The sequence below is a fragment of the Dipodomys spectabilis genome, unplaced genomic scaffold (assembly GCF_019054845.1).
Source record: "Dipodomys spectabilis isolate Male_0828 unplaced genomic scaffold, ASM1905484v1 ptg000145l, whole genome shotgun sequence".
Taxonomy (NCBI): domain Eukaryota; kingdom Metazoa; phylum Chordata; class Mammalia; order Rodentia; family Heteromyidae; genus Dipodomys; species Dipodomys spectabilis.
Genome location: NW_024870822.1, coordinates 26,205,208 through 26,229,026, shown reverse-complemented (window position 1 = coordinate 26,229,026; position 23,819 = coordinate 26,205,208). Strand labels below are relative to the sequence as shown.

The 23,819-nt window shown below is 39.3% G+C and overlaps 1 protein-coding gene across 1 annotated transcript; it reads left to right on the top strand.

Moving 5' to 3' along the window:
- The first annotated feature begins 5,603 nt into the window (after nt 1-5,603).
- Rbmxl2 (RBMX like 2) lies at nt 5,604-6,806 on the top strand. Its single transcript, XM_042691703.1, has one exon. It carries the CDS (start codon nt 5,604-5,606, stop codon nt 6,804-6,806), a length of 1,203 nt encoding a protein of 400 aa, XP_042547637.1.
- The last annotated feature ends 17,013 nt before the right edge of the window (nt 6,807-23,819 follow it).

Sequence of the window (23,819 nt, the reverse complement as noted above, 5' to 3'; positions counted from 1 at the left end):
CAACCCCTGATATTTAGTGGCAGAACTAAATTGTAGGCTATATGGTCAGTGCTAAACAATTGAGAACTGCTACTGGTAAACACTATGCTATCACTCTTTGAACACTGCAGTAGCCTCCCTCCAAGCCAACTACCAATTTAGGCATTCCCTCCCCCATCTCAAGTTCAAAAATTCACTAGAACCAGCATAGAACTCAGGTAAATTCTGTGTAGTTATAGTTTGCTATAAAAATACAAATAAATAGGTGAAAGTGTACAAAGAAAGGAGGGGAGAGTTTTCAAGCTCTCTTTGGGCTCACCAAACTCCTAAGAAATCCAGGTGTCCACCAGCCTGAAAGTTCCAGGCTTAAAAACAAAAAGAACCACAGAAATTACTCCAGATTGTGGAGTTTATCATATCACTGAATGATGAATGGGTCACTGAAAATATGGGAAATCTAAAAGTTCATATCCAGGGGAAATGAAAGCATCCAGAAGCTTAGGACAATAGCAAAGGCAGTTCTAAAAAAATATTTATAGCTATGAGTGCCTACATCAACAAAGTAGAGAGATCTCAAATTACTACTCTAAAGATGTACTTCAAGCTCCAAAAAAAAAACCCTGAGTATGTCAAAACCAAAACCAGTAGATGGAAAAAAATGAAGATTAGGGAAGAAATTGATGAAGAAGAGACTAAAAAAAATACAAAGAATCAACAAAACAAAAGGTTTTTCAAGAAGACAAAACTGATGAACCCCTACATAATCAGACCAAGAGAAGAGAACTCATGAAAATCAAGTGAGGTTTGAAAAAAGGGATATCACAACAAAAACAGCTTGGTAGTAGCACAGAAACAGACCTGAAGATCATTGGAATAGAATAAAAGGCCCAGAAATGAACCTACATACCTGCAGTCATCTAATTTTTGACAAAGGAGCAAAAAGTTTATGTTGGAGAAATGATAGCCCCTTCAGCAAATGATGTGGGGAATTGTGTATATGCACATGCATAAGACTGAAACTTATCACTCATACAAATATTATGTTCTAAACAGAATTCCAGGGACTCAGCAAATAGTAAACTGACAAATGGGATTGCAACTAGCTAAAAGGTTTTTGCACAGTGATGATATAGTGAACAAGCTAAAAAGACAGCCTAAGCAGGGTGCTGGTGGCTCATGCCTGTAATCCTAGCTACTCAAGATGGTGGTGGAAAGCCAGCCCATGCAGAAAAATCCATGAGATTTATTTCTAATCAGCTATCAGAAAACTTTAAGTGGATCTGTGGCTCAAAGCTCAAAGTGGTAGGGCGCTGCCTTGAGCAGAAAAGCCCAGGCCCTGAGCCCAAGCTCCATGACAGACAAAAAAATATAAGCCTAAAGAATGGGAGGTTTTTGATAGCTATATAGCTGATAAAGGTCTAATTAGGAAAATATACAAGGAGCTCAGAAACTAAATCTCAAAGAATCAATAACCAAATTAATAAATGGCAAAACAGACAATTCACAGAAGTCGTACAAATGAAGAAATGCTCAATATCTCTGACCATAAAGTAAATACAAATTAAAACAACACAGATATCATCTCATACCTGTCAGAATGCCCATTATTAAGAATACAAAGAACAACAAATGCTGGCAAGAATACAAGGGAACGGAACTCATTACACTGTTGGTGAGAATGTATATTAGTACTACTACTATGGTAGTTATGATCCAGTGATATGATTGTGGGCATTTATCCAAAAGAATGGAAGTCTAGAAAACTATGAGCGTCTGTACACCACGTTCATTGCTGCACTATACACAACCATCCAGTTATGCAAACAATAAATTTTGTTTAAGCAAAAAATGGACCGAGAAAATGTGCTATGTGTGTACACATGCATATATATGCACACATCCATATGTGTGTATACATATATGTATACACACATATGGATGTGTGTGTATACACACAAGTGGAATTTGATTCATTAAGCAGGAAGAATAATACTATTTGCATGGAAGAATTATGCTGAGTGAAGTTAAGTCATGCTCAGAGATTTATATGTAAAGGTTATACCTCGAATGTAAACATGGAAACACATACAGGACCATATGGATATATACATGAGCAAACTGACTAATTTGCAAGGTATATGAATGGCTGAGTTCCCCTTGGAACAATTAACAGACACTTTAACAAATAAATAACCAAGAAGCTGAAAAATATCCTGTGTGAGAGGGAGGTGGATAAGAGGAGAAAGGAACAGTGGGCAAATACTGTCATAATCATCATAGTACACGAAAGTGGAACTAGAAAACTTTGGGAGGCCAGAGGGGGTGGCTTGAGGAGCGCTGAAAGCATGGCACTGATTAAGATGCAATTGACATGTAAAATGGAATGCCCTTTGATCAACTACTTGGAGATAATAAAAATCCACAAGCTAAATAACCAAATGCAAAAAGGGGCTGCAATGGCTTAAATATTCAAGCACCTACTTACCATGTACAAACTCTAATATTGCCCTCCCTCCAAAATTGCTAAGGCATCCTTAAAATCATAGGCTGTTTTGCTGGCCAAGCACAATGAGAAGATGTTTAAAATACCATTAGGTAAGACTGTGTGAACTAACCCTCCCTCTCCAACCTTAGATGCTTCGCCACTCTGGCAAATAATCCTGGAGCCATTCTAGCCCATTCTAGCTCTTTCTCACTGGTAAAAATTTATATGGAAGTCTATTGAATTCCAATTCAATAACCCCCTTTCGAGGTTCTGGGACATTTTAAACTCTTCTACCTAAGAGGAGCCCTGGAACTAAAGAGATTTAAAAAAGTGTTACATGCATAATGATCTCCTTGCTCTGCTGTGTACAAGAAAGCCTAGAAGTAGTTCAATCTGTCACCCCTTTCTCCTTCCTGGGGAGGAAGAAAAAAAGAAAGGAAAGTGGGAAAAATAGGTTGTGGAACAATCATAAACCAAATACTAACAAATCAGACTAGAAAGAGTAGCCTACTGGTATAATAAATGTGTAACTAAAAAATATGCTTACTCCCTCAGCCTGGATAGAATGGCATTATTTTGGTAAGGGTAGAAGAAACATTGTTGGAGGTAAAATTTAAAAATTTTAGGCTTTAACATATAAAATTAGTCAAGTGGTAAACAATAGTTGAAGAAAATTTATAAATTTAGTGGAAAAAATAAAGGAAACTATTCAAAGAATAAAAATAGAAGGCACAATTAAGTATCAGGCTAAACCAACTGACGCAAAAAAAAGTTATTAAGGTAAATAGAGACAATTACTTAATTTCCCACAGTAACTTTAAATTACATGAAAGAAAAATGAATATAAAGCAAAGAGAAATTGCCAGATCTACAACTATGGAAATTTAAAAACAGTTCTTGGTCCCAACCAGTAAATAAACGAGGATAATAAGTGGGGTGCAAGCAGAGTGCCCCACATGGTAGGGTACCTGCCTATAAATGTGAGGCAAAGGATACATATACGTGTATATGTATATGTCCATGCATGTGTATATGTGTGTATATATACAGCATAATGAAATCTATCAAATGCTGTTCGAAAAACGTGGAGGGAAGAGAAAAGAAGAAGGGAATATGGTTTAGGGGTGATTTTTTTTTCAAAATGCACAAAGAAACATCACAATAAAACCCTCTCATATTACACATGTATGTTAACTCAAAAACCAAAAAAAGAGGATTTGAACTTCACAATTATTTAAATAACACATACAGAATGCACTTTCTTCTAAGTATATATGGGATAATACGCACATGCACACATGTACACATACACGCACATTAAGTCACCAATCAAGTGCCAACAACAAAATAACCTACAAATAACCAAAATGTTTGTATGCTGGAAAACTTAAAAGCATACTATATATAAACTTTTGGGTCAAGGAAGAAACAGGAAAATTAAATCCTATGTATTACTGCTTAGTTGTTAATCACACATAAGTGTTCATCTTAGATATAGCTATTATAAGAAATATTTTTAAAACTCAATGTACTAACTGCCCTACCTAAATAAAACAAAAATACAAATTTTAAAAATGAAAAACACAGAGAAAATTACTAACAATTAAAATGTTGAAACAGCATTACCAAAGTTGAAAGCTGATTGTTTACAAAAGAGCAGAAAAATAAAATTAGGAAAGACTGGTCACAGAAAGGGGACAGGGAGATGGAGAAGAGATGAATATTGGCTAAAGGATGAAGGAAAACAAAAATAGCACAGCTATAGACAAAATAAATTTGAAATTTCAAACAAAAATAACATTGTTGGTAAAGTATACCTTACAAAAACCAAGTCAAGAGGAAAGATTTTAAAGTCTAGATAACTGAAAAGTGGATACACTGGCTAGTAAAACAAACCCAGAATACCAGCCCAGATGGATCTTATTCCCCAAAATCTTCTAGCCCAGCATGCAGAAAAAAATGAATAGGTGAACACTCTTAATGCTTAGACTTCTAAAGAATACAAACGAAATAAATTCATCAATTTTTAGAAAACGAATACATCCCTAAACGTGGGTTTACCTTGTAACACAATGTTTTTATAATAAAAATCGGTTACTTCATTTTACTGACAGGATGCATTTAACATTAAATTAAATTCATGCATGCTAAAAATCTTACAACTTTTAAAAGCACCTCCATTAAAACTGGAGGCATCCCTCCCGGTTTCCACTAACTTTCAGCTTTATGTATTTATCACTATAATCCATTATAATATACAAAAACGTGTGTGTGTGTGTGTGTTACATGAACTCCCATGGCTTTTTTAAAAATTACCTTTTGAAAGTACTGTTTTTATTTCATCCCCAAAGAGTCTTTCTGTGCTATGCCTTTATTTTAAAGGGTAGTTTGGACATACCTAGGAACCCTTTAAGGGATGAATAATTGAACACAGAAGTTCGAAAACAACAACAGCAAGAGCCAACTAAGATCCATCCTAAGACAGACTCTTCTTGGGGTTCCACCAACCAACCTGTCCCTGCATCAGGTCTTCATTTCCCCCCCTCAGATGAGTGCAAATGTTTTTTTCTTTTTTTTTTTTTACTAACCATACAAACTATTACCAACTATTTTCTTTTCTTTTTGAAAAACGTTTGCGGACAGATCTAAAGGCATGATCAATTTTCTCATTCAATTAACGGAAGGGGTCGATTCGACTTTCCCAACCTTGAGGCTTTTTAACTGGGCTGCTGCGCCTTCAGAGTGGGCTTGGCTGGTTGGTTAGTAGTGGGAGGCAAGAGGCAGGAGGCGGGACTACCCGGGCCTGAGGTGCAGAGCCGTCGACCAATCACAGACGAGAGCGCCTGGGAATGGGGCGGGAGGAGAAACAAGGGGGCTTTCCTCCCACTCCCACCGTCGGGGTCCGGAGTTCCGTCGGAGCAGGTGGGGGGTGGGGAGGAGGACGCCCCCGCGGTTCCGGCTACGCCGCAGTTCCGGCCTACGCCGCCCGACCGGTAGGAGGCGCTCTGGGCACGCCGCCGCGCAGCCTCCGCACGTCCCCTCAGACACGCGCACGCTGCCGCTAGGCTTCCCGCCGCCACCGCCGACCGCGCTCAACTCTGCGCTTCCCACAGCCCTCGCCGACCGCGCCGCCGCCGACATGGTCGAGGCCGACCGCCCGGGGAAGCTCTTCATCGGGGGCCTCAACCCCGAGACCGACGAGAAAGCCCTGGAGACGGCGTTTGGGAAGTACGGCCGCATCTCTGAGGTGCTCCTGATGAAGGACCGGGAGACCGCCAAGTCCAGGGGCTTCGCCTTCGTCACCTTCGAGAGCCCCGCCGACGCCAAGGCCGCCGCCCGCGACATGAACGGCAAGTCCCTGGATGGTAAGGCCATCAAGGTGGCCCAGGCCACCAAGCCGGCGTTCGAGAGCAACCGGCGCGGCCCGCCGCCGCCCCGCAGCCGCGGCCGCCCGAGGGGCCTTCGCGGGGCCCGCGGCGGCGGCGGCGGCGGCCCGCGGCGCCCCCCGTCCCGGGGCGGGTCCGCCGACGACGGCGGTTACGCGGGGGATTTTGACCTGCGGCCTTCCCGGGCCCCGATGCCCCTGAAGCGCGGGCCGCCTCCGCGCCGCGCGGGGCCTCCCCCCAAACGGGCCGCGCCGTCGGGCCTGGTGCGCAGCGGCGGCGGCGGCGGCAGCGGAGGCGGCGGCGGCGGCGGCGGCGGCGGCGCCGGGATGCGGGGGCGGGCGGTGGCCGCGCGGGGCCGCGATCGCTACGCCGGCCCGCCTCGTCGGGAGCCGCCGCCGCTGCGCCGCGACCCTTACCTGGGGCCGCGGGAGGAGGGCTACTCGCCCCGCGACGGCGGCTACTCGAGCCGCGACTATCTGAGCGCCCGCGACCCCCGCGATTTCGCCCCGTCGCCCCGCGACTACGCCTACCGCGACTACGGCCACTCCAGCGCGCGCGACGACTGTCCATCCCGAGGCTACTGCGACCGAGACGGCTACGGCGGGCGCGACCGCGACTACGTGGACCACCCGAGTGGAGGCTCCTACCGCGACCCCTTCGAGAGCTACGAGGATCCGCGCAGCGCCGCCCCAGCGCGGGGCCCGCCGCCATCCTACGGAGCGGGCCGCTACGACGACTACCGAGGCTGCTCGCCCGACGTGTACGGAGGTGGCGGCCGCGACGGCTATGGAGGTGGCCGTGGTGACCGCTACTCCGGGGGTCGCGACCGGTCCCTAGAAAGGGGTTGCCCCCCCTTGCGTGATTCCTACAGCCGTTCGGGCCGCAGAGAGCCCCCCAGGGGCGGAGGCCGCCTGGGAAGCCGCTCGGAGAGAGGGGGAGGCCGGAGCAGATACTAAAGCAAGAAAAGAGAGAGAGAGAGAAAGAGAGAGAGAATGCCTGATGAACAGACTTGGGACCCCTACATTCTTTTTCCACCCAAGAAGAAGTTGGTTTTATGGTAACTACCCAAGGACTAGTGCAAAGAAGAGTTGTTTTTAATCGTTTACAAATTCATTGTTAACTTCCTCTCCCATTTTGAATGCTTTTGAGAGGAAACCGAAAAGTTTAAAAAAAAAAAAACAACCTCGTTTAATTTCATGTTGGAATTGTTTTAAAAAAAAAAGTTTTCTTTCAACAAGCTCATGTTAAAAGTATGACTTGCACCTGCGTACTAGTCTTCTTCTGTTCCAAAGTAGAAATCTTAAAGCTTTCCCTTCTAAGTTGGCCTGATAAATGAGGGAAATGGTTGTAAGATCTTTTACAAAACGTCCACCCACCTAAAATGGAAAGTGGCTCATTCTGCCCACTGAAAAATCTAGAAATTTTTTGGGAGAAGAGTGGGGGGATTGATGTATGCTGCACCATTTCAGGGTCTTATGCAGACTGAATCTCAGTGTTTTCAGTATTAAAAGCCAACCAGCAACAACAAAAATCACTTAAATGCTATGTAAAGGAAGTTCTGTTCACTCAGTAACTAAAACAAATGGATAATATATCTGGCCTTTTTTTTTTTTCTTTTTTGCCTTTTTTTAGGGGGAGGGAAATCTGACATATCTTCTGCCCCCTTACTTCCCCAAATACAATTTATAACATTTGAACAACGATGGAATATTAGAAGTTTGACCAACCAACCACAAAGCTAGAAAAGGAAACAAACCCAAACACCAATTGATAGTATTTATTTTCACCATTAGCAAATAAGAAACAAGTAGAAAATATATCGATGCTGGATTTTTAGGGTTTGTTATGACTTCCATTACTAACTGCAATATACTGGTTCTGGTGGAGAAAAATTGGGCTTCTTCCCCTAGGGGTGGAGTAATCAAACCTGAACAACTTCCAAGAGTACAGGTCAGCATTCCTGAAGGAGGTTGGCTTTTCCACATCTAAAGACTTCAAACTGGTGTGAAGGGGCAGGCTCTTTTCTTCTAAAACACAGTTCGGGTTATGTGTTCCCTACTCTTAAGGTTTGGAGCAGGGTTTGAGCAGAGGAAAATGAGAGAAGCTTCCTCAAACATACTTCTGGAGGAAGATAACTTAGTGTGTCTTCTTTCTGCCCCAAGCTTAGGGCAAGAAACAACTCCATTCAGCATCTGTGGAACTTCCTTGCTTATCTGAGAGAAAGGTATAGCACGTATGTTCAGTGTAATATTTGCTGGATGAAACAAATGAACACCTGAACAACAAAATACAGAAATCTGAATGCAATACATTTACATACACAATTCCAAAAAGACTTTTTTACTTCTGATTTTTTTTAACCAAATAATGTAGATGAATTAAAGAGTAAGGTCACAGTGGCCCAGAAGATCAAATGCAAGAAATAGATTTTCTAAATCCAGGAGTTAATCTAGCAAAGGTGCATAAGATCTTCATGGAAAAAAGTTACTCTTTTTATTAAAGGACAGAAAAGAAGAACTAAATGGAGATTCTTCTGTTTTCATGGTTGGGAAACTTTAACCATTCTCAGCCTCACCATATTGACTTGGAAAAGCAGTACAACTTCAAATGAAGTCAATATTTTTCTTCTTAAAGCTCCCTTCCCCTCTCTCCTACTTACATCATTTATTATTGATCAGTGATGGAATATTAAAGAAAAGATTTGGTAACTTATAAAGCAAAATTTCAATAGCCTCATGTTACCAACAAATTACTAAGAAACACGTTATTTTTTAGAGACCCTAATGGAAGATATAGCCAATCTTAAATTTACATGGTGGAATGAAATGAAGAGCCAGAGCAATTCTGAGAAACAATTAGGGAAGAGTCAAACAGATACCAAGACTTTATACTAAAGAAAGACTCATTGCAAACTCTGGTAATCTTATCTATACAATATCAACAGACAAGGATAGACTTAGTAGGCCAAGTTTATGAGCCTAGAAACAGGCCCACTTGTAGATGAATACATGTTCTATGGGGAGATAGCTTTAAAAGTCAATGTAAAAGAATGGACATTTTCTGTTAATGGCTGGCTCTACAAAAAGATAAAATGAGACAAAGATAAAAGCACATATAAGGTATGTTCTAGATTGATTTGAAAACACATGTGAAGAGATACTGGAAACACATAGAAGAAAATTAAGAAGAAATAGATTTATCACTCTTAAAATTCTTTTTAAGACATAAAATGCACAAACAAGGAAAATATTGATAATTTCACATTAAGATATGATTTTTAAAAAGACTGAAATATCAAACAAATTGGAAGAATATATTTGCATTGAGATAATTTACAAAAGAGTACTTAGAAATTACTAAGAAAAAAATGCCAAGAAAAGAATGGGCAAAAAAGCCCAGACCTTCTGGTAGGGTAAATTGACACCTTGAAAGTAATTTTGGCAATACATAGTAAAATTGAAGGGTTCCTTACCTTATGACCCAGAAATTGCATTGCAATCAAAGGACCTATAGAAACTTGCACATGTACATAAGGATAAGCACAAAATTGGTGTTTGCTGCATTCTGAATGTTTAAAAAATAGAAAAGCCTCCCAGGAATGCATCCATTGAGTTTAGTGAAGTTTGAGATGTAGACGCTAATGTGAATCGACCATATCTGCGTTACCAGCATAGGTAAGTGTCAAAATATTTGGTCAAAGGTACACTGCATAAATACAGTAAGAGGAACAAAAAATACAGTTGGAGTGATACAGAAAATCAGTATGTGAGGATGAACGAAGGAGATGGGATAAAGAACGGGCTTTTAGAAAAATAATGTTGCTTTAAATGTGTCAGATCATTAGAATGACAATATCTTAAGTTTATGTACACTGGCATCTATAAATAAGTATTTTATAATAGAAATTTTAGTGTGAAAAATAAGGCTTTGCAGCATCTGACATAATAGCCTCAAAAATAACTTATTCTGTAACTGAGGTACAAGATTTGGCAGTGATTCTTTGCTTTGTTTTCTCAATATATGTAGTTAATCTAGTTGATTTAGTTTCTAGAACCTTCCTATTCTACAGTGTGCTTAACAGCTAGTATAATATCCTTATTGTATAATTTTCATATCTTAAGTAGTTGCCCTCCTTTCCATCCCCTCCCCTCCCCTCCCCTCTCCCTTTCCTCTTCTAGAGATCTGCAGGTCCTGGAATTTGACCCCAGAGCCTGGATCCTCAGATCATCTTGGCCTCCTATGTAGCTAGGATTACTACAGGTATGAGCCAGCAGCACCTGGAAAATCAATTAATTCTTTTTTTGGGGGTCCGGTCGTGGGGCCTGAACTCTGGGCCTGGGTGCTGTCCCTCAGCTCTTCAGCTCAAGCTAGCGCTCTACCACTTGAGCCACAGCACCACTTCCATCTTTTTTTTTGCTTATGTGGTGCTGGGGAATCGAACCCAGGACCTCATGCATACAAGGCAAGCGCTCTACCACTGAGCCACCTTCCCAGCCCCAATCAAGTAATTTTTAACCACCAAGTTATAAACATTTGTTTTTAAAGACATCTGAAGTTTATATGAGTACAAGAGGTTAGTTTAGTAAGGTGAATTTCTTATGTTTTATATATACATAACAGCCCTAATATTTCTATCCTAGTTACAAAAGTTAGGAAATGAGTACACTTCTTTTTGGATAATGTCATCGCCCTTTCCCCGATTCTCTCCCAGTTCTCCTGTTCCTACCTACATTTAAATGATATGTTAGAAAATAGGAAAGTGATGAGAACTCTCTTTATATTTACTTTAATAATTAGAGTCCAAAATCTCAACCAGAGAATAAATTTTAAGTGTTTTGAATAACCAAGGTCTGTATTTTCTATCTTGAGCATTTCTCAGTCTACTCCTAAGACCCTCAGTCTCTTCCACATTTCTTTGATTCATATAGGTCTCTCCATACTATTCATGGAGCCACCAATAGAGTTATAGAATATTTCCCTAGGAGTTGAGCCACTGATAGAATTATAAAATAGTTCCCGAGGAGGTGAGGCTTGATCAAACCCCGAATCCTAGCCCGGCCAGTGGCTTATGCCTGTATTACATGCCTGTAATACTAAAGAGAACTGGAGGTAGAATTCATTTTCTGAAGAACAATAGCCACACCCCGCTTCCCTTCTCACAGGCAAGGGGAGAGAGATTTTTATTGTCCACACAACTTCTAACTAGCACCTCTTTAATATTTCTGTCTTTAGATAATGTGGTTTCCATAATAATCCCCCTTCTAGCTTCATTGACTTTTAGGCAGTGCAACTTTTCTTCCTCCTCAGAATATTTGTATTTGGGGGATAGTTTATGTCATGAATATTTTCCTCTTTAGGGCATTTTTCATAACCAAGGAGAATCACTGTGTTGTTTTAGCTGTACACTTTTCCCAATGGTATTAGGAATTTCAGATTTCTGTATATTTTATTTGCAGTGAAGTTCATTCTGAATGTAGCCTGGGGATATCTCTGAACCCATATGTGTGCGTGTGTGCACTGTATCCACTTGCATTCCACCCACTCTAGTCACACCTCCACTTTTGGTGTTTTGGTGATTAATTAGAAAAATGAGTCTTTCCTTCTCTAGCTGGCTCTTTTCTGCCCGATCTAGTTTGGAACTATGGTCCTCAGCTCTCAGCCTCCTGAATAGGGCTAAAAGCATGACCTGTCATGGTTGTGCGAGGGGGTGGATTTAGGGTTGGGCAAGGAGGCAGAGGTTAAGGAAAAAGCCATTATGTCTAGGGAGGCTGGAGGCTTTTCAGGTGGGCCCACAATGCTTAGATAGATTGCCCTGACTGTACATCAAGCACTTCTGCACATACCTGGTTTTTTTTCTGGAGTCTATGTGCCTGGCATAATAAGGTGGGGATCAATCCTTCATTTCCAACCCGATGGGTTTTTCTTTCCTTTTTTTTTTTTTTTTGGGTACTAAGGCTTGAACTCAGAGCCATATACTCTCCTGCTGTTTTTGTTTTTCCTTTTTTTTTTTTTTCTCACCATTGGTGTTAACCTTTGAGCCATATCTCTAGTTCCGGTTTTTGCCTAACTAGAGATAAGTTTTGTAGATTTTATCTACCTAGGTGGGCTCTGAACCTCGATCTTCACTGGTAAGATTTTTTAAAAAACTCACCAGCAGACACACGGTACCCTATTCCTAAAGTAGTCTGAGTTGAGGTATAAAGATGCTGTTATCAAGGCCATGATTCCTTCAGATCTAGTAGGGTTTAAAGTTTTATTCTTTGGCATAAATGCCTTAGATCTACTTTTATCTCACAGATAATCAAACTAAGTGCCTGGATTTTAGAAAGTGAAGCTATGACTTGAAGTTAAGCCAGAATTTAATACACCTAGAGAAGTCCCTGGGATGCAATATAATGTAATTTAAAACAAAACTGAGGTCTGGCAAGCTTAATGCAAATCATTTAAATCACTAGCACTGTGATCTTAGTCACAGCACATAATTACTCTTGTTTTACCTTACCTTATGTGTCTGTCCATCAATTTTCTTGTTAGATGTAATGCAGAACATATATTTGTGTGGAACCCACTCACAATCCATCACTGTGCTTCCATACCATCAAGACAGATAGCCAAGCAGTATGTATTAATTGGCTGTTAGATTTGTGTTTACAAAGGAAGATTCACAGAGATAGAGCAGTAGCAATTGCTAGCTGCCTACGTGCAACTAGATAATGCAGAGATTTAGCAGAATTGGGAAAGAAACTACTACATTTGTGTTGTGGGTTTTTTTTTTTATTGTGAAAATACCGTACAGAGGGGTTACAATTACATGGGCAAGGTAATGAGTCATTTCTTATCAAACATTGTTGGTTATGAGGTTCTTTGAGTTGTATAATATAGAAAGTTCTAGCTTCTACCTGGAAAAATTCTAAAATGAAACCCTAGTCCTGTCAATTTGTACTCATGGCTAGTAATTGAAGGAATTGAGGCCTTGGTATAGCATTAGTCTCCCTTACTTTAGCACAATTAAAAATAAAACACTTAGCCGGCCGCCGGTGGCTCACACCTGTAATCCTAGCTACTTAGGAGGCTGAGATCTGAGGATGAAGGTTCAAAGCCAGCTCCAGCAGAAAAGTCTGAGACTCTGATCTCCAAAAAGCCACTAGAAAACCGGTGTGACTCAAGAGGTAGAGCACCCACCTTGAACTGAAGAGAGCAGGGACAGCGCCCTGGCGCAGAGTTCAAGCCCCACAACCGACAAATAAATAATAAATAAATAAATCACTTGTTGAATATCTTCTCAACAGTCCAGCTGTTGAGCACTGGAGAAAGCAGAGATGGTGCAGTGTAAATTGAGACTATAAAGTGTTTGTGTTAGTAAAGCATTCTGTAAGGTGATGGTGAGCTAAGGTCAAAGCTGCAATTAAAAGCTGTATGACATAGGGAACGTGTGGCAGGATGTACTACACCAGCCTTCGTAATTGGAGTCACACAGAGCTTCGGGGACAATTGTGATGGCATGGTTAGCTAGTGTGAAGCTGTCTACGATGGACTGTCACAAAAGAATTGGGTCTAACTTGTGTCCAGTAAATTTTAAGATAGCCAGCCAGTCACTGGTGGCTCATGCCTATAATTCTAGCTACTCAAGTGGCTGAGTTCTGATGATCACAGTTTGAATCCAGTCCCTGGCAAGAAAGCCCATGAGACTCTTATTTCCAGTTAATCACAAAAAAGCTGGAAGTAGAGCCGTGACTCAAGTGGTAGAGTGCTAGCTATGAGCAAAAAAGTTCAGGCCCTGACTTCAAGCCCCAGGATTAGGGCATGTGCACACGTGAGTGTGTACACACACATGCCAATCCCTTTCTGGGAAGTCAAACTTCTGGGGGTAGTTTTGCATAAATTAACCCTTTTGCTTTTAAGAAATAGAGGCATTTAAAAAATTACTGTTTTTGTTGGTTGTGGGGCTTGAACTCAGGGCCTGGGTGCTGTCCCTGAGCCTCTTTGTGCTCAAGACTAGTGCTCTATCACTTGAGCCACAATTTCATTTGTTTTTTGAGTGGTTAATTGTAGATAAGAGTCTCACAGAGACCCTCTTGCCTGGGCTAGCTTTGAACTGTAATCCTTGCTCAGTCTCCTGAGTAGGATTACAAGCATGAACCACCAGGACCCGGCTTAAATATTATAAATTTTAAACATTATTAATCCTCAAATGGATTATTGTCCAAAGGGGAAGATGGAGTTTGGTTAAATTAAGTGTCACCATAGTTAAGCATAAATGAGTTACATTAGTGCTATAGTATGTAAGAGTAAAAGCCTTGTCTATTACAGGACCTGACAGCATGCAACTGAAGTGGTAATTGAAATAAGATATGGAGGATGAGATGGATGCTAGAATTCTATTAAACTAAATGAATATATATTTTTTAAAAAATGTAGCAACTAGCTGAGTACCTATAGTTCCTGCCTGTAATCCTAGTTAATTAGAAGGCTAAGATCCAGAGGATCATATATTTAAGAAAGCCTGGGCAGAAGAGTGTGAGAGACACTTATTTCCAAAATAACCAGTAAGGGCTGGGATAGAGGTATGGCTCAAGTAGTAGAGTACCAGGTGTGAGTAAGAAGCAGAGTAACATGATGTCCTAAGTTCAGGCTGTGGTAATGAGAAAAAAGAAAAGTAGTAAATAGCAACCTCTAATTGAATGATGATTGTTTATCTTTTTGATATTGTTTTGACATCAGATAGTTTTGGCTGAGAGCTTATATAGGTGAGGTTGAAGGAATGTGTCGATGTCACAAATATTAATATTAATTAAATATCTTGATGTTGATTACGCAGAAAGCAGAAACTAGAATTCCAAAATACAGGTACTCAGGCAGTTGAGATCTGAGGTTCAGCTGGGGCAGGAAAGTCCATGTGAATCCTATCTTCAGTTAACCAGCAAAAGCTAGAAGTGGAGATGTGGCTCAAGAGGTTGAGTCCTAGCTTGGAACAAAAAAAGCATGTGTGCACACACACGCAGACATACAAATATGAAATCAGTTCCAAGTCAAATTAGTCAAAAAGGGAACAGGTAACATGTAGAGAAGCTGGAAGGTGGAGATTGGCTGGATTAATGACGTGGAATGAACTATGAGTATAAATTCTCAAGCCAGTTGCACAGAGAAACTTACTCTAAAGGTGTCAGGGTCAGACTATTTGAACCAAGTTAACCAGACACTTTGTTTTAGTGTGGGTAAGGGACTGTTCTATATCGAACTGCCTGAGTGAGAGAAGTGGGGAGGGAGGGAGAGGTAGAAAGAGAGAACTATGAAACAGACAAGGGCGATGTGCTAAATGAGTTAATTAAGGGAGGGCTTTTCACCTAAAACTGATAGTTCCTCTTTGATGCATTTTATCCATTTTAAATACATCTAAATTTACTTGTTCCTATTTGTAGTCAATTTGAGGTCATTCCTCATCTTTGTTGATTTTATTTTCCATCTTTTCTAACTTACATGTACAACCCATTGCTAATTGGAAGCGATTAGAACTTCTGAAGACAGAGATGATGATTGAGCTGCACTTGATCATTACATTTCTAGAACCTTAAAGATGGACCAAAGAGAATGGCAAGAGGCCAAGATTCATCCTATATGTAATCAGACTTATTTTTTTTTATGGTTAAAATTCTGTTGGTGGTTTAAAAATCTAGTGGTGAGATGGGCCTTCCTGACACAGCTCATAGTGTAATATCAAATAGTCCACTAGATGTCACCAAGAGCTTAAAGATAACAGCTTCGTGTGTCCTTCCTTACTCCTGCCCCTTAGGACTTGGGCATCAGGGCCTGATAATTTAGAGAAGGGATGGTGTTTAGGTCTTCTTTTTGGATAGATGAGAATGACAGATAGACACCTGGAAATTTCCATCTAAGGAGATACTAAGCATTTGCTAAATTTAAAAACTCAGATGATTTAGGCTGAACTTGCTAACTACTTTGAGAAAAATTATATAAAACAACTGGGCATGGTGGCTCATACCTGGAATCCTAGCTACTTGGAAACTAATTTTGGGAGGATTGAATTTTTGAGGCTCATCTTTTTTGGCAAGATGTTTGAGAGACTCCATCTCAATAGAAATAAAGCTGGGTATGGTGGTACCTATCTGTCATTCTAGCTGCTTGGGAGATATAAACAGGAAGATCATAGTCCATACTGGTCCAGACAAAAAGAGAAGACCAATCCTCAAAATAACCAAAAGCAAAAAAGTCTGAGGACATAGCCCAAGTAGTACAGTGTGAGGCCTTAAATTCAAACCCTAGTACAGCCAAAAAAAGTGTGTGTGTGTGTGTGTGTGTGTGTGTGTATGCCATTATATACTAAAATGAATTCCAGATAAATTAAGTTTCTTTTAAGGAAACACTTTATTTAAAAAATTGTGGGGAAATACACATAACAAAGTTTACTACCTTAGCCATTTTTATTGAGATAAGTTCCATGGCATTGAATGCATTCACATTATTTTTCCACCACCATTCACTTTGTACATTGTGAATTAATATTTTAAATTAATATTTTATATACAATCAACAGAATGTTAGAAGAGAGAGATGTGTTTTTATATAGTTGAACATGGGGAAAATTTTCTAAACAGAATAGAAAGTATCAAAAATTATATTTTGTTACATTAATTGCCTAAAAACTATTTTCATTTAAATAACCTCAAAGTTGATGAATTTCTCATATTTTTGAATAATCGTGTTTGTGTGGCTATGATCTCGAGTTTTTTTGCTAGCTATCAGCCAGGGTCTGCTCTCAGCTTAGGTATCTCCTGAAATTCCTTACCTCACATCTCTCACGCAGGCCTCTGAGCTGGACAGCCAGCATGCAAGAGAGTCCTTTTTCCAGTCTGTTAATGCAGTTGTATATACAACTGTATCAGTACAATCTCCATTGCTACATAATATAACCTCTTCCAGGAGGTGCTTATCCCATGACTGTACACTGTAAATACAATTTGTGGAGAGGTATTATTACTAGAATGAGAATAGTGATTTGTGGAAAGTTAAGCAATTGTTTAATCTGTTTTCTTCAAATTTTAAAATAAGAGTTTCATAGAGGTGAAGATATGTTTTAACCTATGAGGTCTCTAGGTTTCTTTTCTGTCTTTGGTGTTAGTAATAGAAAATACTAATATTTATGAGTGATTGCTCTGGGTAGGCCATGAGATAAAATAGCTAATTTAGTCTTTACAATGATTGTATGAAGTAGCTGTCACTTATAAAACCACAGTACAGATGTGGAAACTTCAATCTAGAGAAGGCAAGTGGAGTCCCCAGGTTAAAATGGTAGACATTTAATAGAATAATAATCTGATTGACTTCTGGCACCCAAGGTTTTATTTGACTATTCTGCCAGAAAGTCACCTGTGTCAGATGAAACCATAGCATAAGAGCCAGCTCTCTATTCCATAATGTCAATCCAAGTAACTCAGTCCTGAAGTTCTAGAAAAAATTGTGTTCTCTTCCTACCCAATAATCATTCATTAGTGTAGTTATAAGAAAGTAAATAACCAGAAATTCATTTAAAACTAGTTGGTAGTTAATAAAGATATGGCTCTTGCTATACCTATTTCTCTCTAATGTATAATATCTTTGAAAACTTCACACATTCTTCTTACATGGAAACACTAGTGGTTGGGGTAAGAAAAATACCTGTGTAGCTTCTGTGGTGTTCTTTACTGGACCAGCCTATTCTTAATTATTTTTATTTTTTTGGGGGGGGGTCCGGTCGTGGGGCCTGAACTCTGGGCATGGGCACTGTCCCTCAGCTCTTCAGCTCAAGGCTAGTGCTCTACCACTTGAGCCACAGTGCCACTTCCGGCTTTTTTCTTTTTGCTTATGTGGTGCTGAGGAATCGAACCCAGGGCCTCTGGCATGCAAGGCAAGCGCTTTACCACTGAGCCACCTTCCCAGCCCTTAATTATTTTTATTATTAATTTTTTGGTTATCATCTTACTGATTATCCATGACAGCTCTTTTGAACGAGGAAATCTCACAGTGACTTTATTTTGCAAGTTTTTGATATCTTTTTTTCTCTATTTTTAAAAATTTTATTTTATTGTAAAGATGTTGTACAAAGGGGTTACAGTTATATGAGTAATATAATGAGTACATTTCTTGTCCAACATTGTTATCCCCTCCTTTGTTTTTTCCTATTATCCCGTCCCTCCCCCACATCCCCCCTCCCCCCCCCCAAGCTGTAAATTTCATTTCCAACTTAGTAGTGGTATAAAGGATTTTCCATTCACCAAAGCAGTTTATGAATACAGTGCATCATGAGCTCTGTCACCCCTTCTAGCATTCTCACCCACCCCTCTTAACTCACTGCTTCACTACTTACAATTTTTGGTTATGCATTTAGTTTTTTGCCTTTTTTAAAAAATATGATTATATTATTTTTATTTTTATGTGGTACTGAGGAATTGAACCCAGGGCCTTATGTATGCTAGGCAAGCTCTCAGCCACTAAGCCACTTTCCCAGCCTAGTTTTTTGGCCTTTTATCAAACAAAACAGTTTATATGCACAGTACATCTTGATCTGTGGTAAGCACGTGGTTACAAATGAATTAACTGAGATACAACAGATAATGGAGAGCACAAATAGGTCCAATTCTGCAAAAACAAAAAGGCCCCCAAAAGTCAAAGCCCAACAAAAGAAATACCAAGAAATGGGTACTCACAAGAGAGTAGGGCAGGGCCAAAGGGTGAGAGAGAGGAGAATAAAGCTGGAAAGTGGGGAGAATGCAGGCAACAATTCATTGTATATACCCCAGAATGGAAGATTTTGAAGTGATGTCACAGTGACTCAAATTGGAGCTGGTGTGTATATTTTAAAAATACAGTGTTTCTTAATACAAACATAACATTGGTTAAATTTATTTGGAAAAGAGAGGGGAATAAGTGTACTTAATCTGGTAAGATTATCCTAGACGTATACTAGTTATTGCAAATAAGGGAAACCACAGGACCTATGTTTCTTTGGGCCTGGCTTCCTTCACTTAATATAATTTTTTCCAAGTCTTTCCATTTCCTAACACATGGGGCGATGTCATTCTTTCTGATGGAGGCATAGATAGAATTCATATGTATATACACCACATTTTCTTGATCTGTTCATCCACTGAAGGACATCTGGGTTGGTTCCATATCTTAGCTATGGTAAATAATGCTGCGATAAACAGTTGTGCTGGTAGCTTTACTATGGCCTTGCTTGTGATCATATGGGTAAATGCCCAGAAGTGGGATTGCTGATTTCATAGGAGAGCTTTATGTTTAGTCTTTTGAGGAACATCCATATTGATTTCCAGAGTGGTTGAACAAGTTTACACTCCCACCAACAATGCAGTAAGCTTCCATTTGGCCACATCCCTTCTAGCATCTGTTGTTAGATTTCTTGATTATTGCCATTCTAACTGAAGTTAGGTGGAATTTCAATATTTTTTGATTTGCATTGCTTTTAGGGCCAGGGTAGTTGAGCATTTCTTCATGTGTCATTTGGCCATTCTTATTTTTCTTTGTCTTTAGCCACTTACTAATGGAGCAGTTAAAAGCTATGTATATATGACCATATAAGATGATGCTAAGTGAAATGAACCCCAAGATACAGACACAAGAGTTTTTTTTTTGTTGTTGTTGTTGCTGTTGTTAATGTACTATGTGATTTTTTTTGGTTTATTTTGTATGTTCTTCCCCCATGCTATAACATACCTTGTTGTCACTGTACTTGATTCTGGGGCCCTGCAACTTGTATTTGCATTTTTCTAATTTGGGGAGGGGAAGGGAAATAACAAAATGCTGATACAAGGATACAGGTTGACCAGTTGTAACAATGAGACATACATGACACTGTTGAAAATGAACTTTACAACTTGACAGGGGAGGAGGAGTTGGGGGTTGGGGAGGGAAGGGATAGTAGAGGAAAAACAAAGGAGAGGGTAACAATGCTTGATAGGAAATGTACTCATTACCTTACTAATGTAACTGTAACCCCTCTGTACAGTATCTTTACAATAAAAATTACAAGAAAAACAAGAAAGTAACTAATACAGGGTAGGAATTTATCAGGATATGTTCCATGCATGTATATTAATAGGACAGTGAAATCCTTGTGTACAGTTAATTGTGCTAATACTAAAGAGAAGCTGAGTACAGTGGCTCACACTTGTAATCCTACTTGGGTATCCTAATAACTACTTGGGAGGCTGAGATTGCTAACCCAGGCCAAAAGTTTGTGAGATCCTCATTTCAACCAATAAAAAGCTGGGCACAATGGTTCACATTTATCAACTGTGCAGGAAATATAAATAGGAAGATCATAATTCAGGCTAATTTGGGCAAAGAGCCAAGGACCCTGTTGGAAGAATAGAAAGGTAAAAAGGGTTGGAAGGTGTGGCTCAAGTAGTAGAACATCTGTCCAGTAAGTTCAATGCCTTGAGTTTAAACCCTAATTACCGCTAAGGCAAAAGAAATGATAGCCTACCTCCATAAAGTCATCTTTAAAAATTCAGAAAAGATTTTCTTTGGATAAAAATCATTCTGGGCCAAGAGCCCGTGGCTCATGCCTTTAATCTTAGCTGTAATAGTAGGTGGCTGAGATCTGATGATCATGGTTCAAAGCCAGCCCTGGCAGGAAAGTCCGTGAGACCCTTATCTCCAATTTACCACCAGAAAAACAGAAGTGGCCCTGTGACTCAGATGGTAGTGCTCTTGCCTTGAGCTGAAGAGCTGAGGGACTGCACCCAAGCCCAGAGGTCAAGCTCCAAGACTGAACAAAAAAAAAAAAAATCCTGTGGGGCATTTAAAAGTCTGAGAATGCAATCTCAATTTCCAGATGTTCAGGTTTCCATAAAATGACCAACTCAACCAGTAGGAATGAAGGAACAGGCAGCTTTTGACTGGAAGCCTTACATGCTTAGGATTATGTTCAACCTTGTATTTACTCAGTAAATATTAGTTCAACAGTAACTCTACTACCTGAAGGTGGAAATAGAAATAAAGGGCAGAATTCTGGTCTCTTCCTGTTCCTAGTTAATAACAGAAGAAAAAAGAAAACCCAAACTTAAAACCTAGTAATTACAATTCAATTTACATAGAAGAGTACTAACAATTCACACTGGCAGCAAAAACAAGCCTTTGCTTTGTAATAGAAGAAAAATTGAAAACTAGAAGAGACTAAAAAAGAAGGCAGATGGGAAGACCTTGATAAAGTTGTTTTTATCTTACATATGCAATGAAATCTTCTTGACATAAGAGTCTAAAAACACATCCTTAACAATGAACTGAAAAAGCAGTCATAAATATTACAAACATTTTGATATACTAAAATTGCAGATTAAGAAGATTTTCACCAAATGGATTTTATGGTTTCAGTAATAACATTGCTCTATTTATCTTTATTATTTCCACTGGAGTAAACAATCCACATGTCACTAATATATTTGGATTAAATATTTGTGCTTCATTTGTTTAGGGAAGGATTAGCAAAAAAGCTAGATTTATGAGCTGTGGGGGAGGAGTGTGCTTTGCTGAAACACTTATCTGATTTTTATACTAGTATGTTTTATAAACAGCTGTGCTCTTAAGACCAAAATGATACCCCAAGGGAGATGGATGTAACAAGGCCTCAGCTCCATAAGGGTATAATTACTGGGTACCCAGAATAATAACTAAGATTTAAATAGCAGTAGAGTACTGTCCAGGCTGAGGTCATGCAAACAAACACTATTCCTGGCACCATATGATGGCCAGGTACTGTTCCCTCCAAATTCTACAGCTTCAAACTGTTTGCTGTATAGACAGTACCTGGCTGTGGGAACTCTAGGGGAATCAGCTATAGATGTTCATGTTATATCCAGGATTCTGACATGATTCTGGGAGTAGCCTTTCTCTTCTCTGCACTATTGTCTCTGTCCCTAGCTAAGGTCAAGCTCTGCCTTGGTTTCTTCTCCCTGATTTCAATAAAATAGATGTTTCCATAGAAACATACACTTTTTAGAAAAGGATCAAGAATAAGTAAGGTATGTAAGTAGAAACATGGAAACATTTTAAATCTGCAAAAACAATTTTCCAAAAACATTTTTTAGATTTTAAATAATTCATATACAACATAAATTATTGAAAATTATTTTAGAAGATGGACAGTTTCTATGTTCATTTTACAAGCCCATATAAAATTACTGCTAAAACTTGACAGAAAAAGAAAGCTTATAAATGCTTTCTATCCATGTATATAGGTAAAAGTATATTTTTAATAATAGTCAATTGGACCAGCTGTTATTAAAATAGCATTATTAAACAAATAATTATTAGTGTTATCCATAAAATGCATTGTATAAAGTGTCATGCATGAACAAGCACATCATTTTATAACATCTAGACTATTTTATATCAGTAAACAGAAAAAAAGCTTACATGTTTATTACCATAGTCCTTGCTGAAGTATTTTTAACAGTTTACTGTCTATTTTCAATACATATTCTTAATAAACCAAAACTACAAGAAAACAAAATGTGTGTCTCAGGATATCACTTCACAGTACTCACGTTAAACTAAAGGAAGGTAATTGAAGTAAAAAATTTCAGATGTCTAATAATGGTCTAAAATGTTAGTGAATGAAAGAAGGTTAGTTTAAAAAATTAAAGACGGAGATAAAAGTATTACTAGCTGCTGACATCTTGATTATTTATTCATTTATTTGTTTAAAAGAAAGGGCCTATACATTCAGACTCAAGAATGAAACAGTTTTATTTACCTCCCTGTTTTTTCAAAAAGAGAAAATCAGAATGCTTCTACTCCCTAGTTTTCTCCTTTCTCCCTTTGCAGTTTTGAATGGTGAAATATTTGGGATTTTTAACTCACTGTTTTGTATTATTTAACTTCTCTGTCAAAAATAACGAGTGACAGTCTATTTGATTCTATGAATGCAGTTTTTAGTTATCTTAGGTTGTTTGTTTTCAATAATTAGTAGCATTTTTAAACCATCTTCCCTTCTTCCCCCCTTCGGTACTTGGCCTTGAACTCAGGGTCTCCTGTTTACTTGGCTGATACTGTATTACTTGAGTCAGGCCTCTAGTCTGGCTTTTTGCTGGTTATTTTGGAGACAGATTCTCAAGGACATTTCTAACTTTTTTCCAGGCTGGTTTCAGAACATGATCCTCCAGGTCTTAGGCTCTTGAGTAGCTAGATAGACATGAGCTACTCATTGGTACCAAGCATCTTTTATTAAGTTTGAATTTTTAAAATGTTGTGGCTGCTAGTTAGATATTTAAATGATCATATTTAGCCATGTGATAACAATCAAACTGCTTTCTTATTTTTATTAGCACATCAGATGTATAAATTAATGGGATTCAGTGTGTATTTTCATATATGAATACATTGCACATTGATTATTGTATCATCCATCCTCCTCCTCTCGCCCTTCCTTCCTCTTGCTTCTTTAGTATACCTAAGAAGTCTCTCTTAATTTCTTTCTCTCCTTTCCTACATACCTACATAGTGGCTACTATTCTATTCTATACTGCTACAAGATTGACCCACTGTTTTTCATAATAAATGAGAACATGGGTATTTGCTTTCTATGTCTCCATTTTGAAAATGGCAGGACCTCATTTTTTAAATGGTTGACGAGTATTCTATTATGTAAATATACTACAGTTTTTTTCTTGTTACAAATTTCTAATACTGGTGTTTGAGCTCAAGGTCTTGTGCTTGCTAGGCCAGTGTTCTGCCACTGAGCCATGACTTCAACCCCTTTTACACAGTTTATTTGTGAGATAGGACCTTACTTTTTGCCCAGGCCTGCTCTTGGACTAAAAACCTCTTATTTTATGCTACCTGCCATATCTGGATGCATGCCATCATACTAACTGTTGGTTGAGAAAGGTCTGGTGAGTGTTTTGCCAGCCCTGGGACTTGAACTCTGGGCCTGGGTGCTGTCCCTGAGCTTC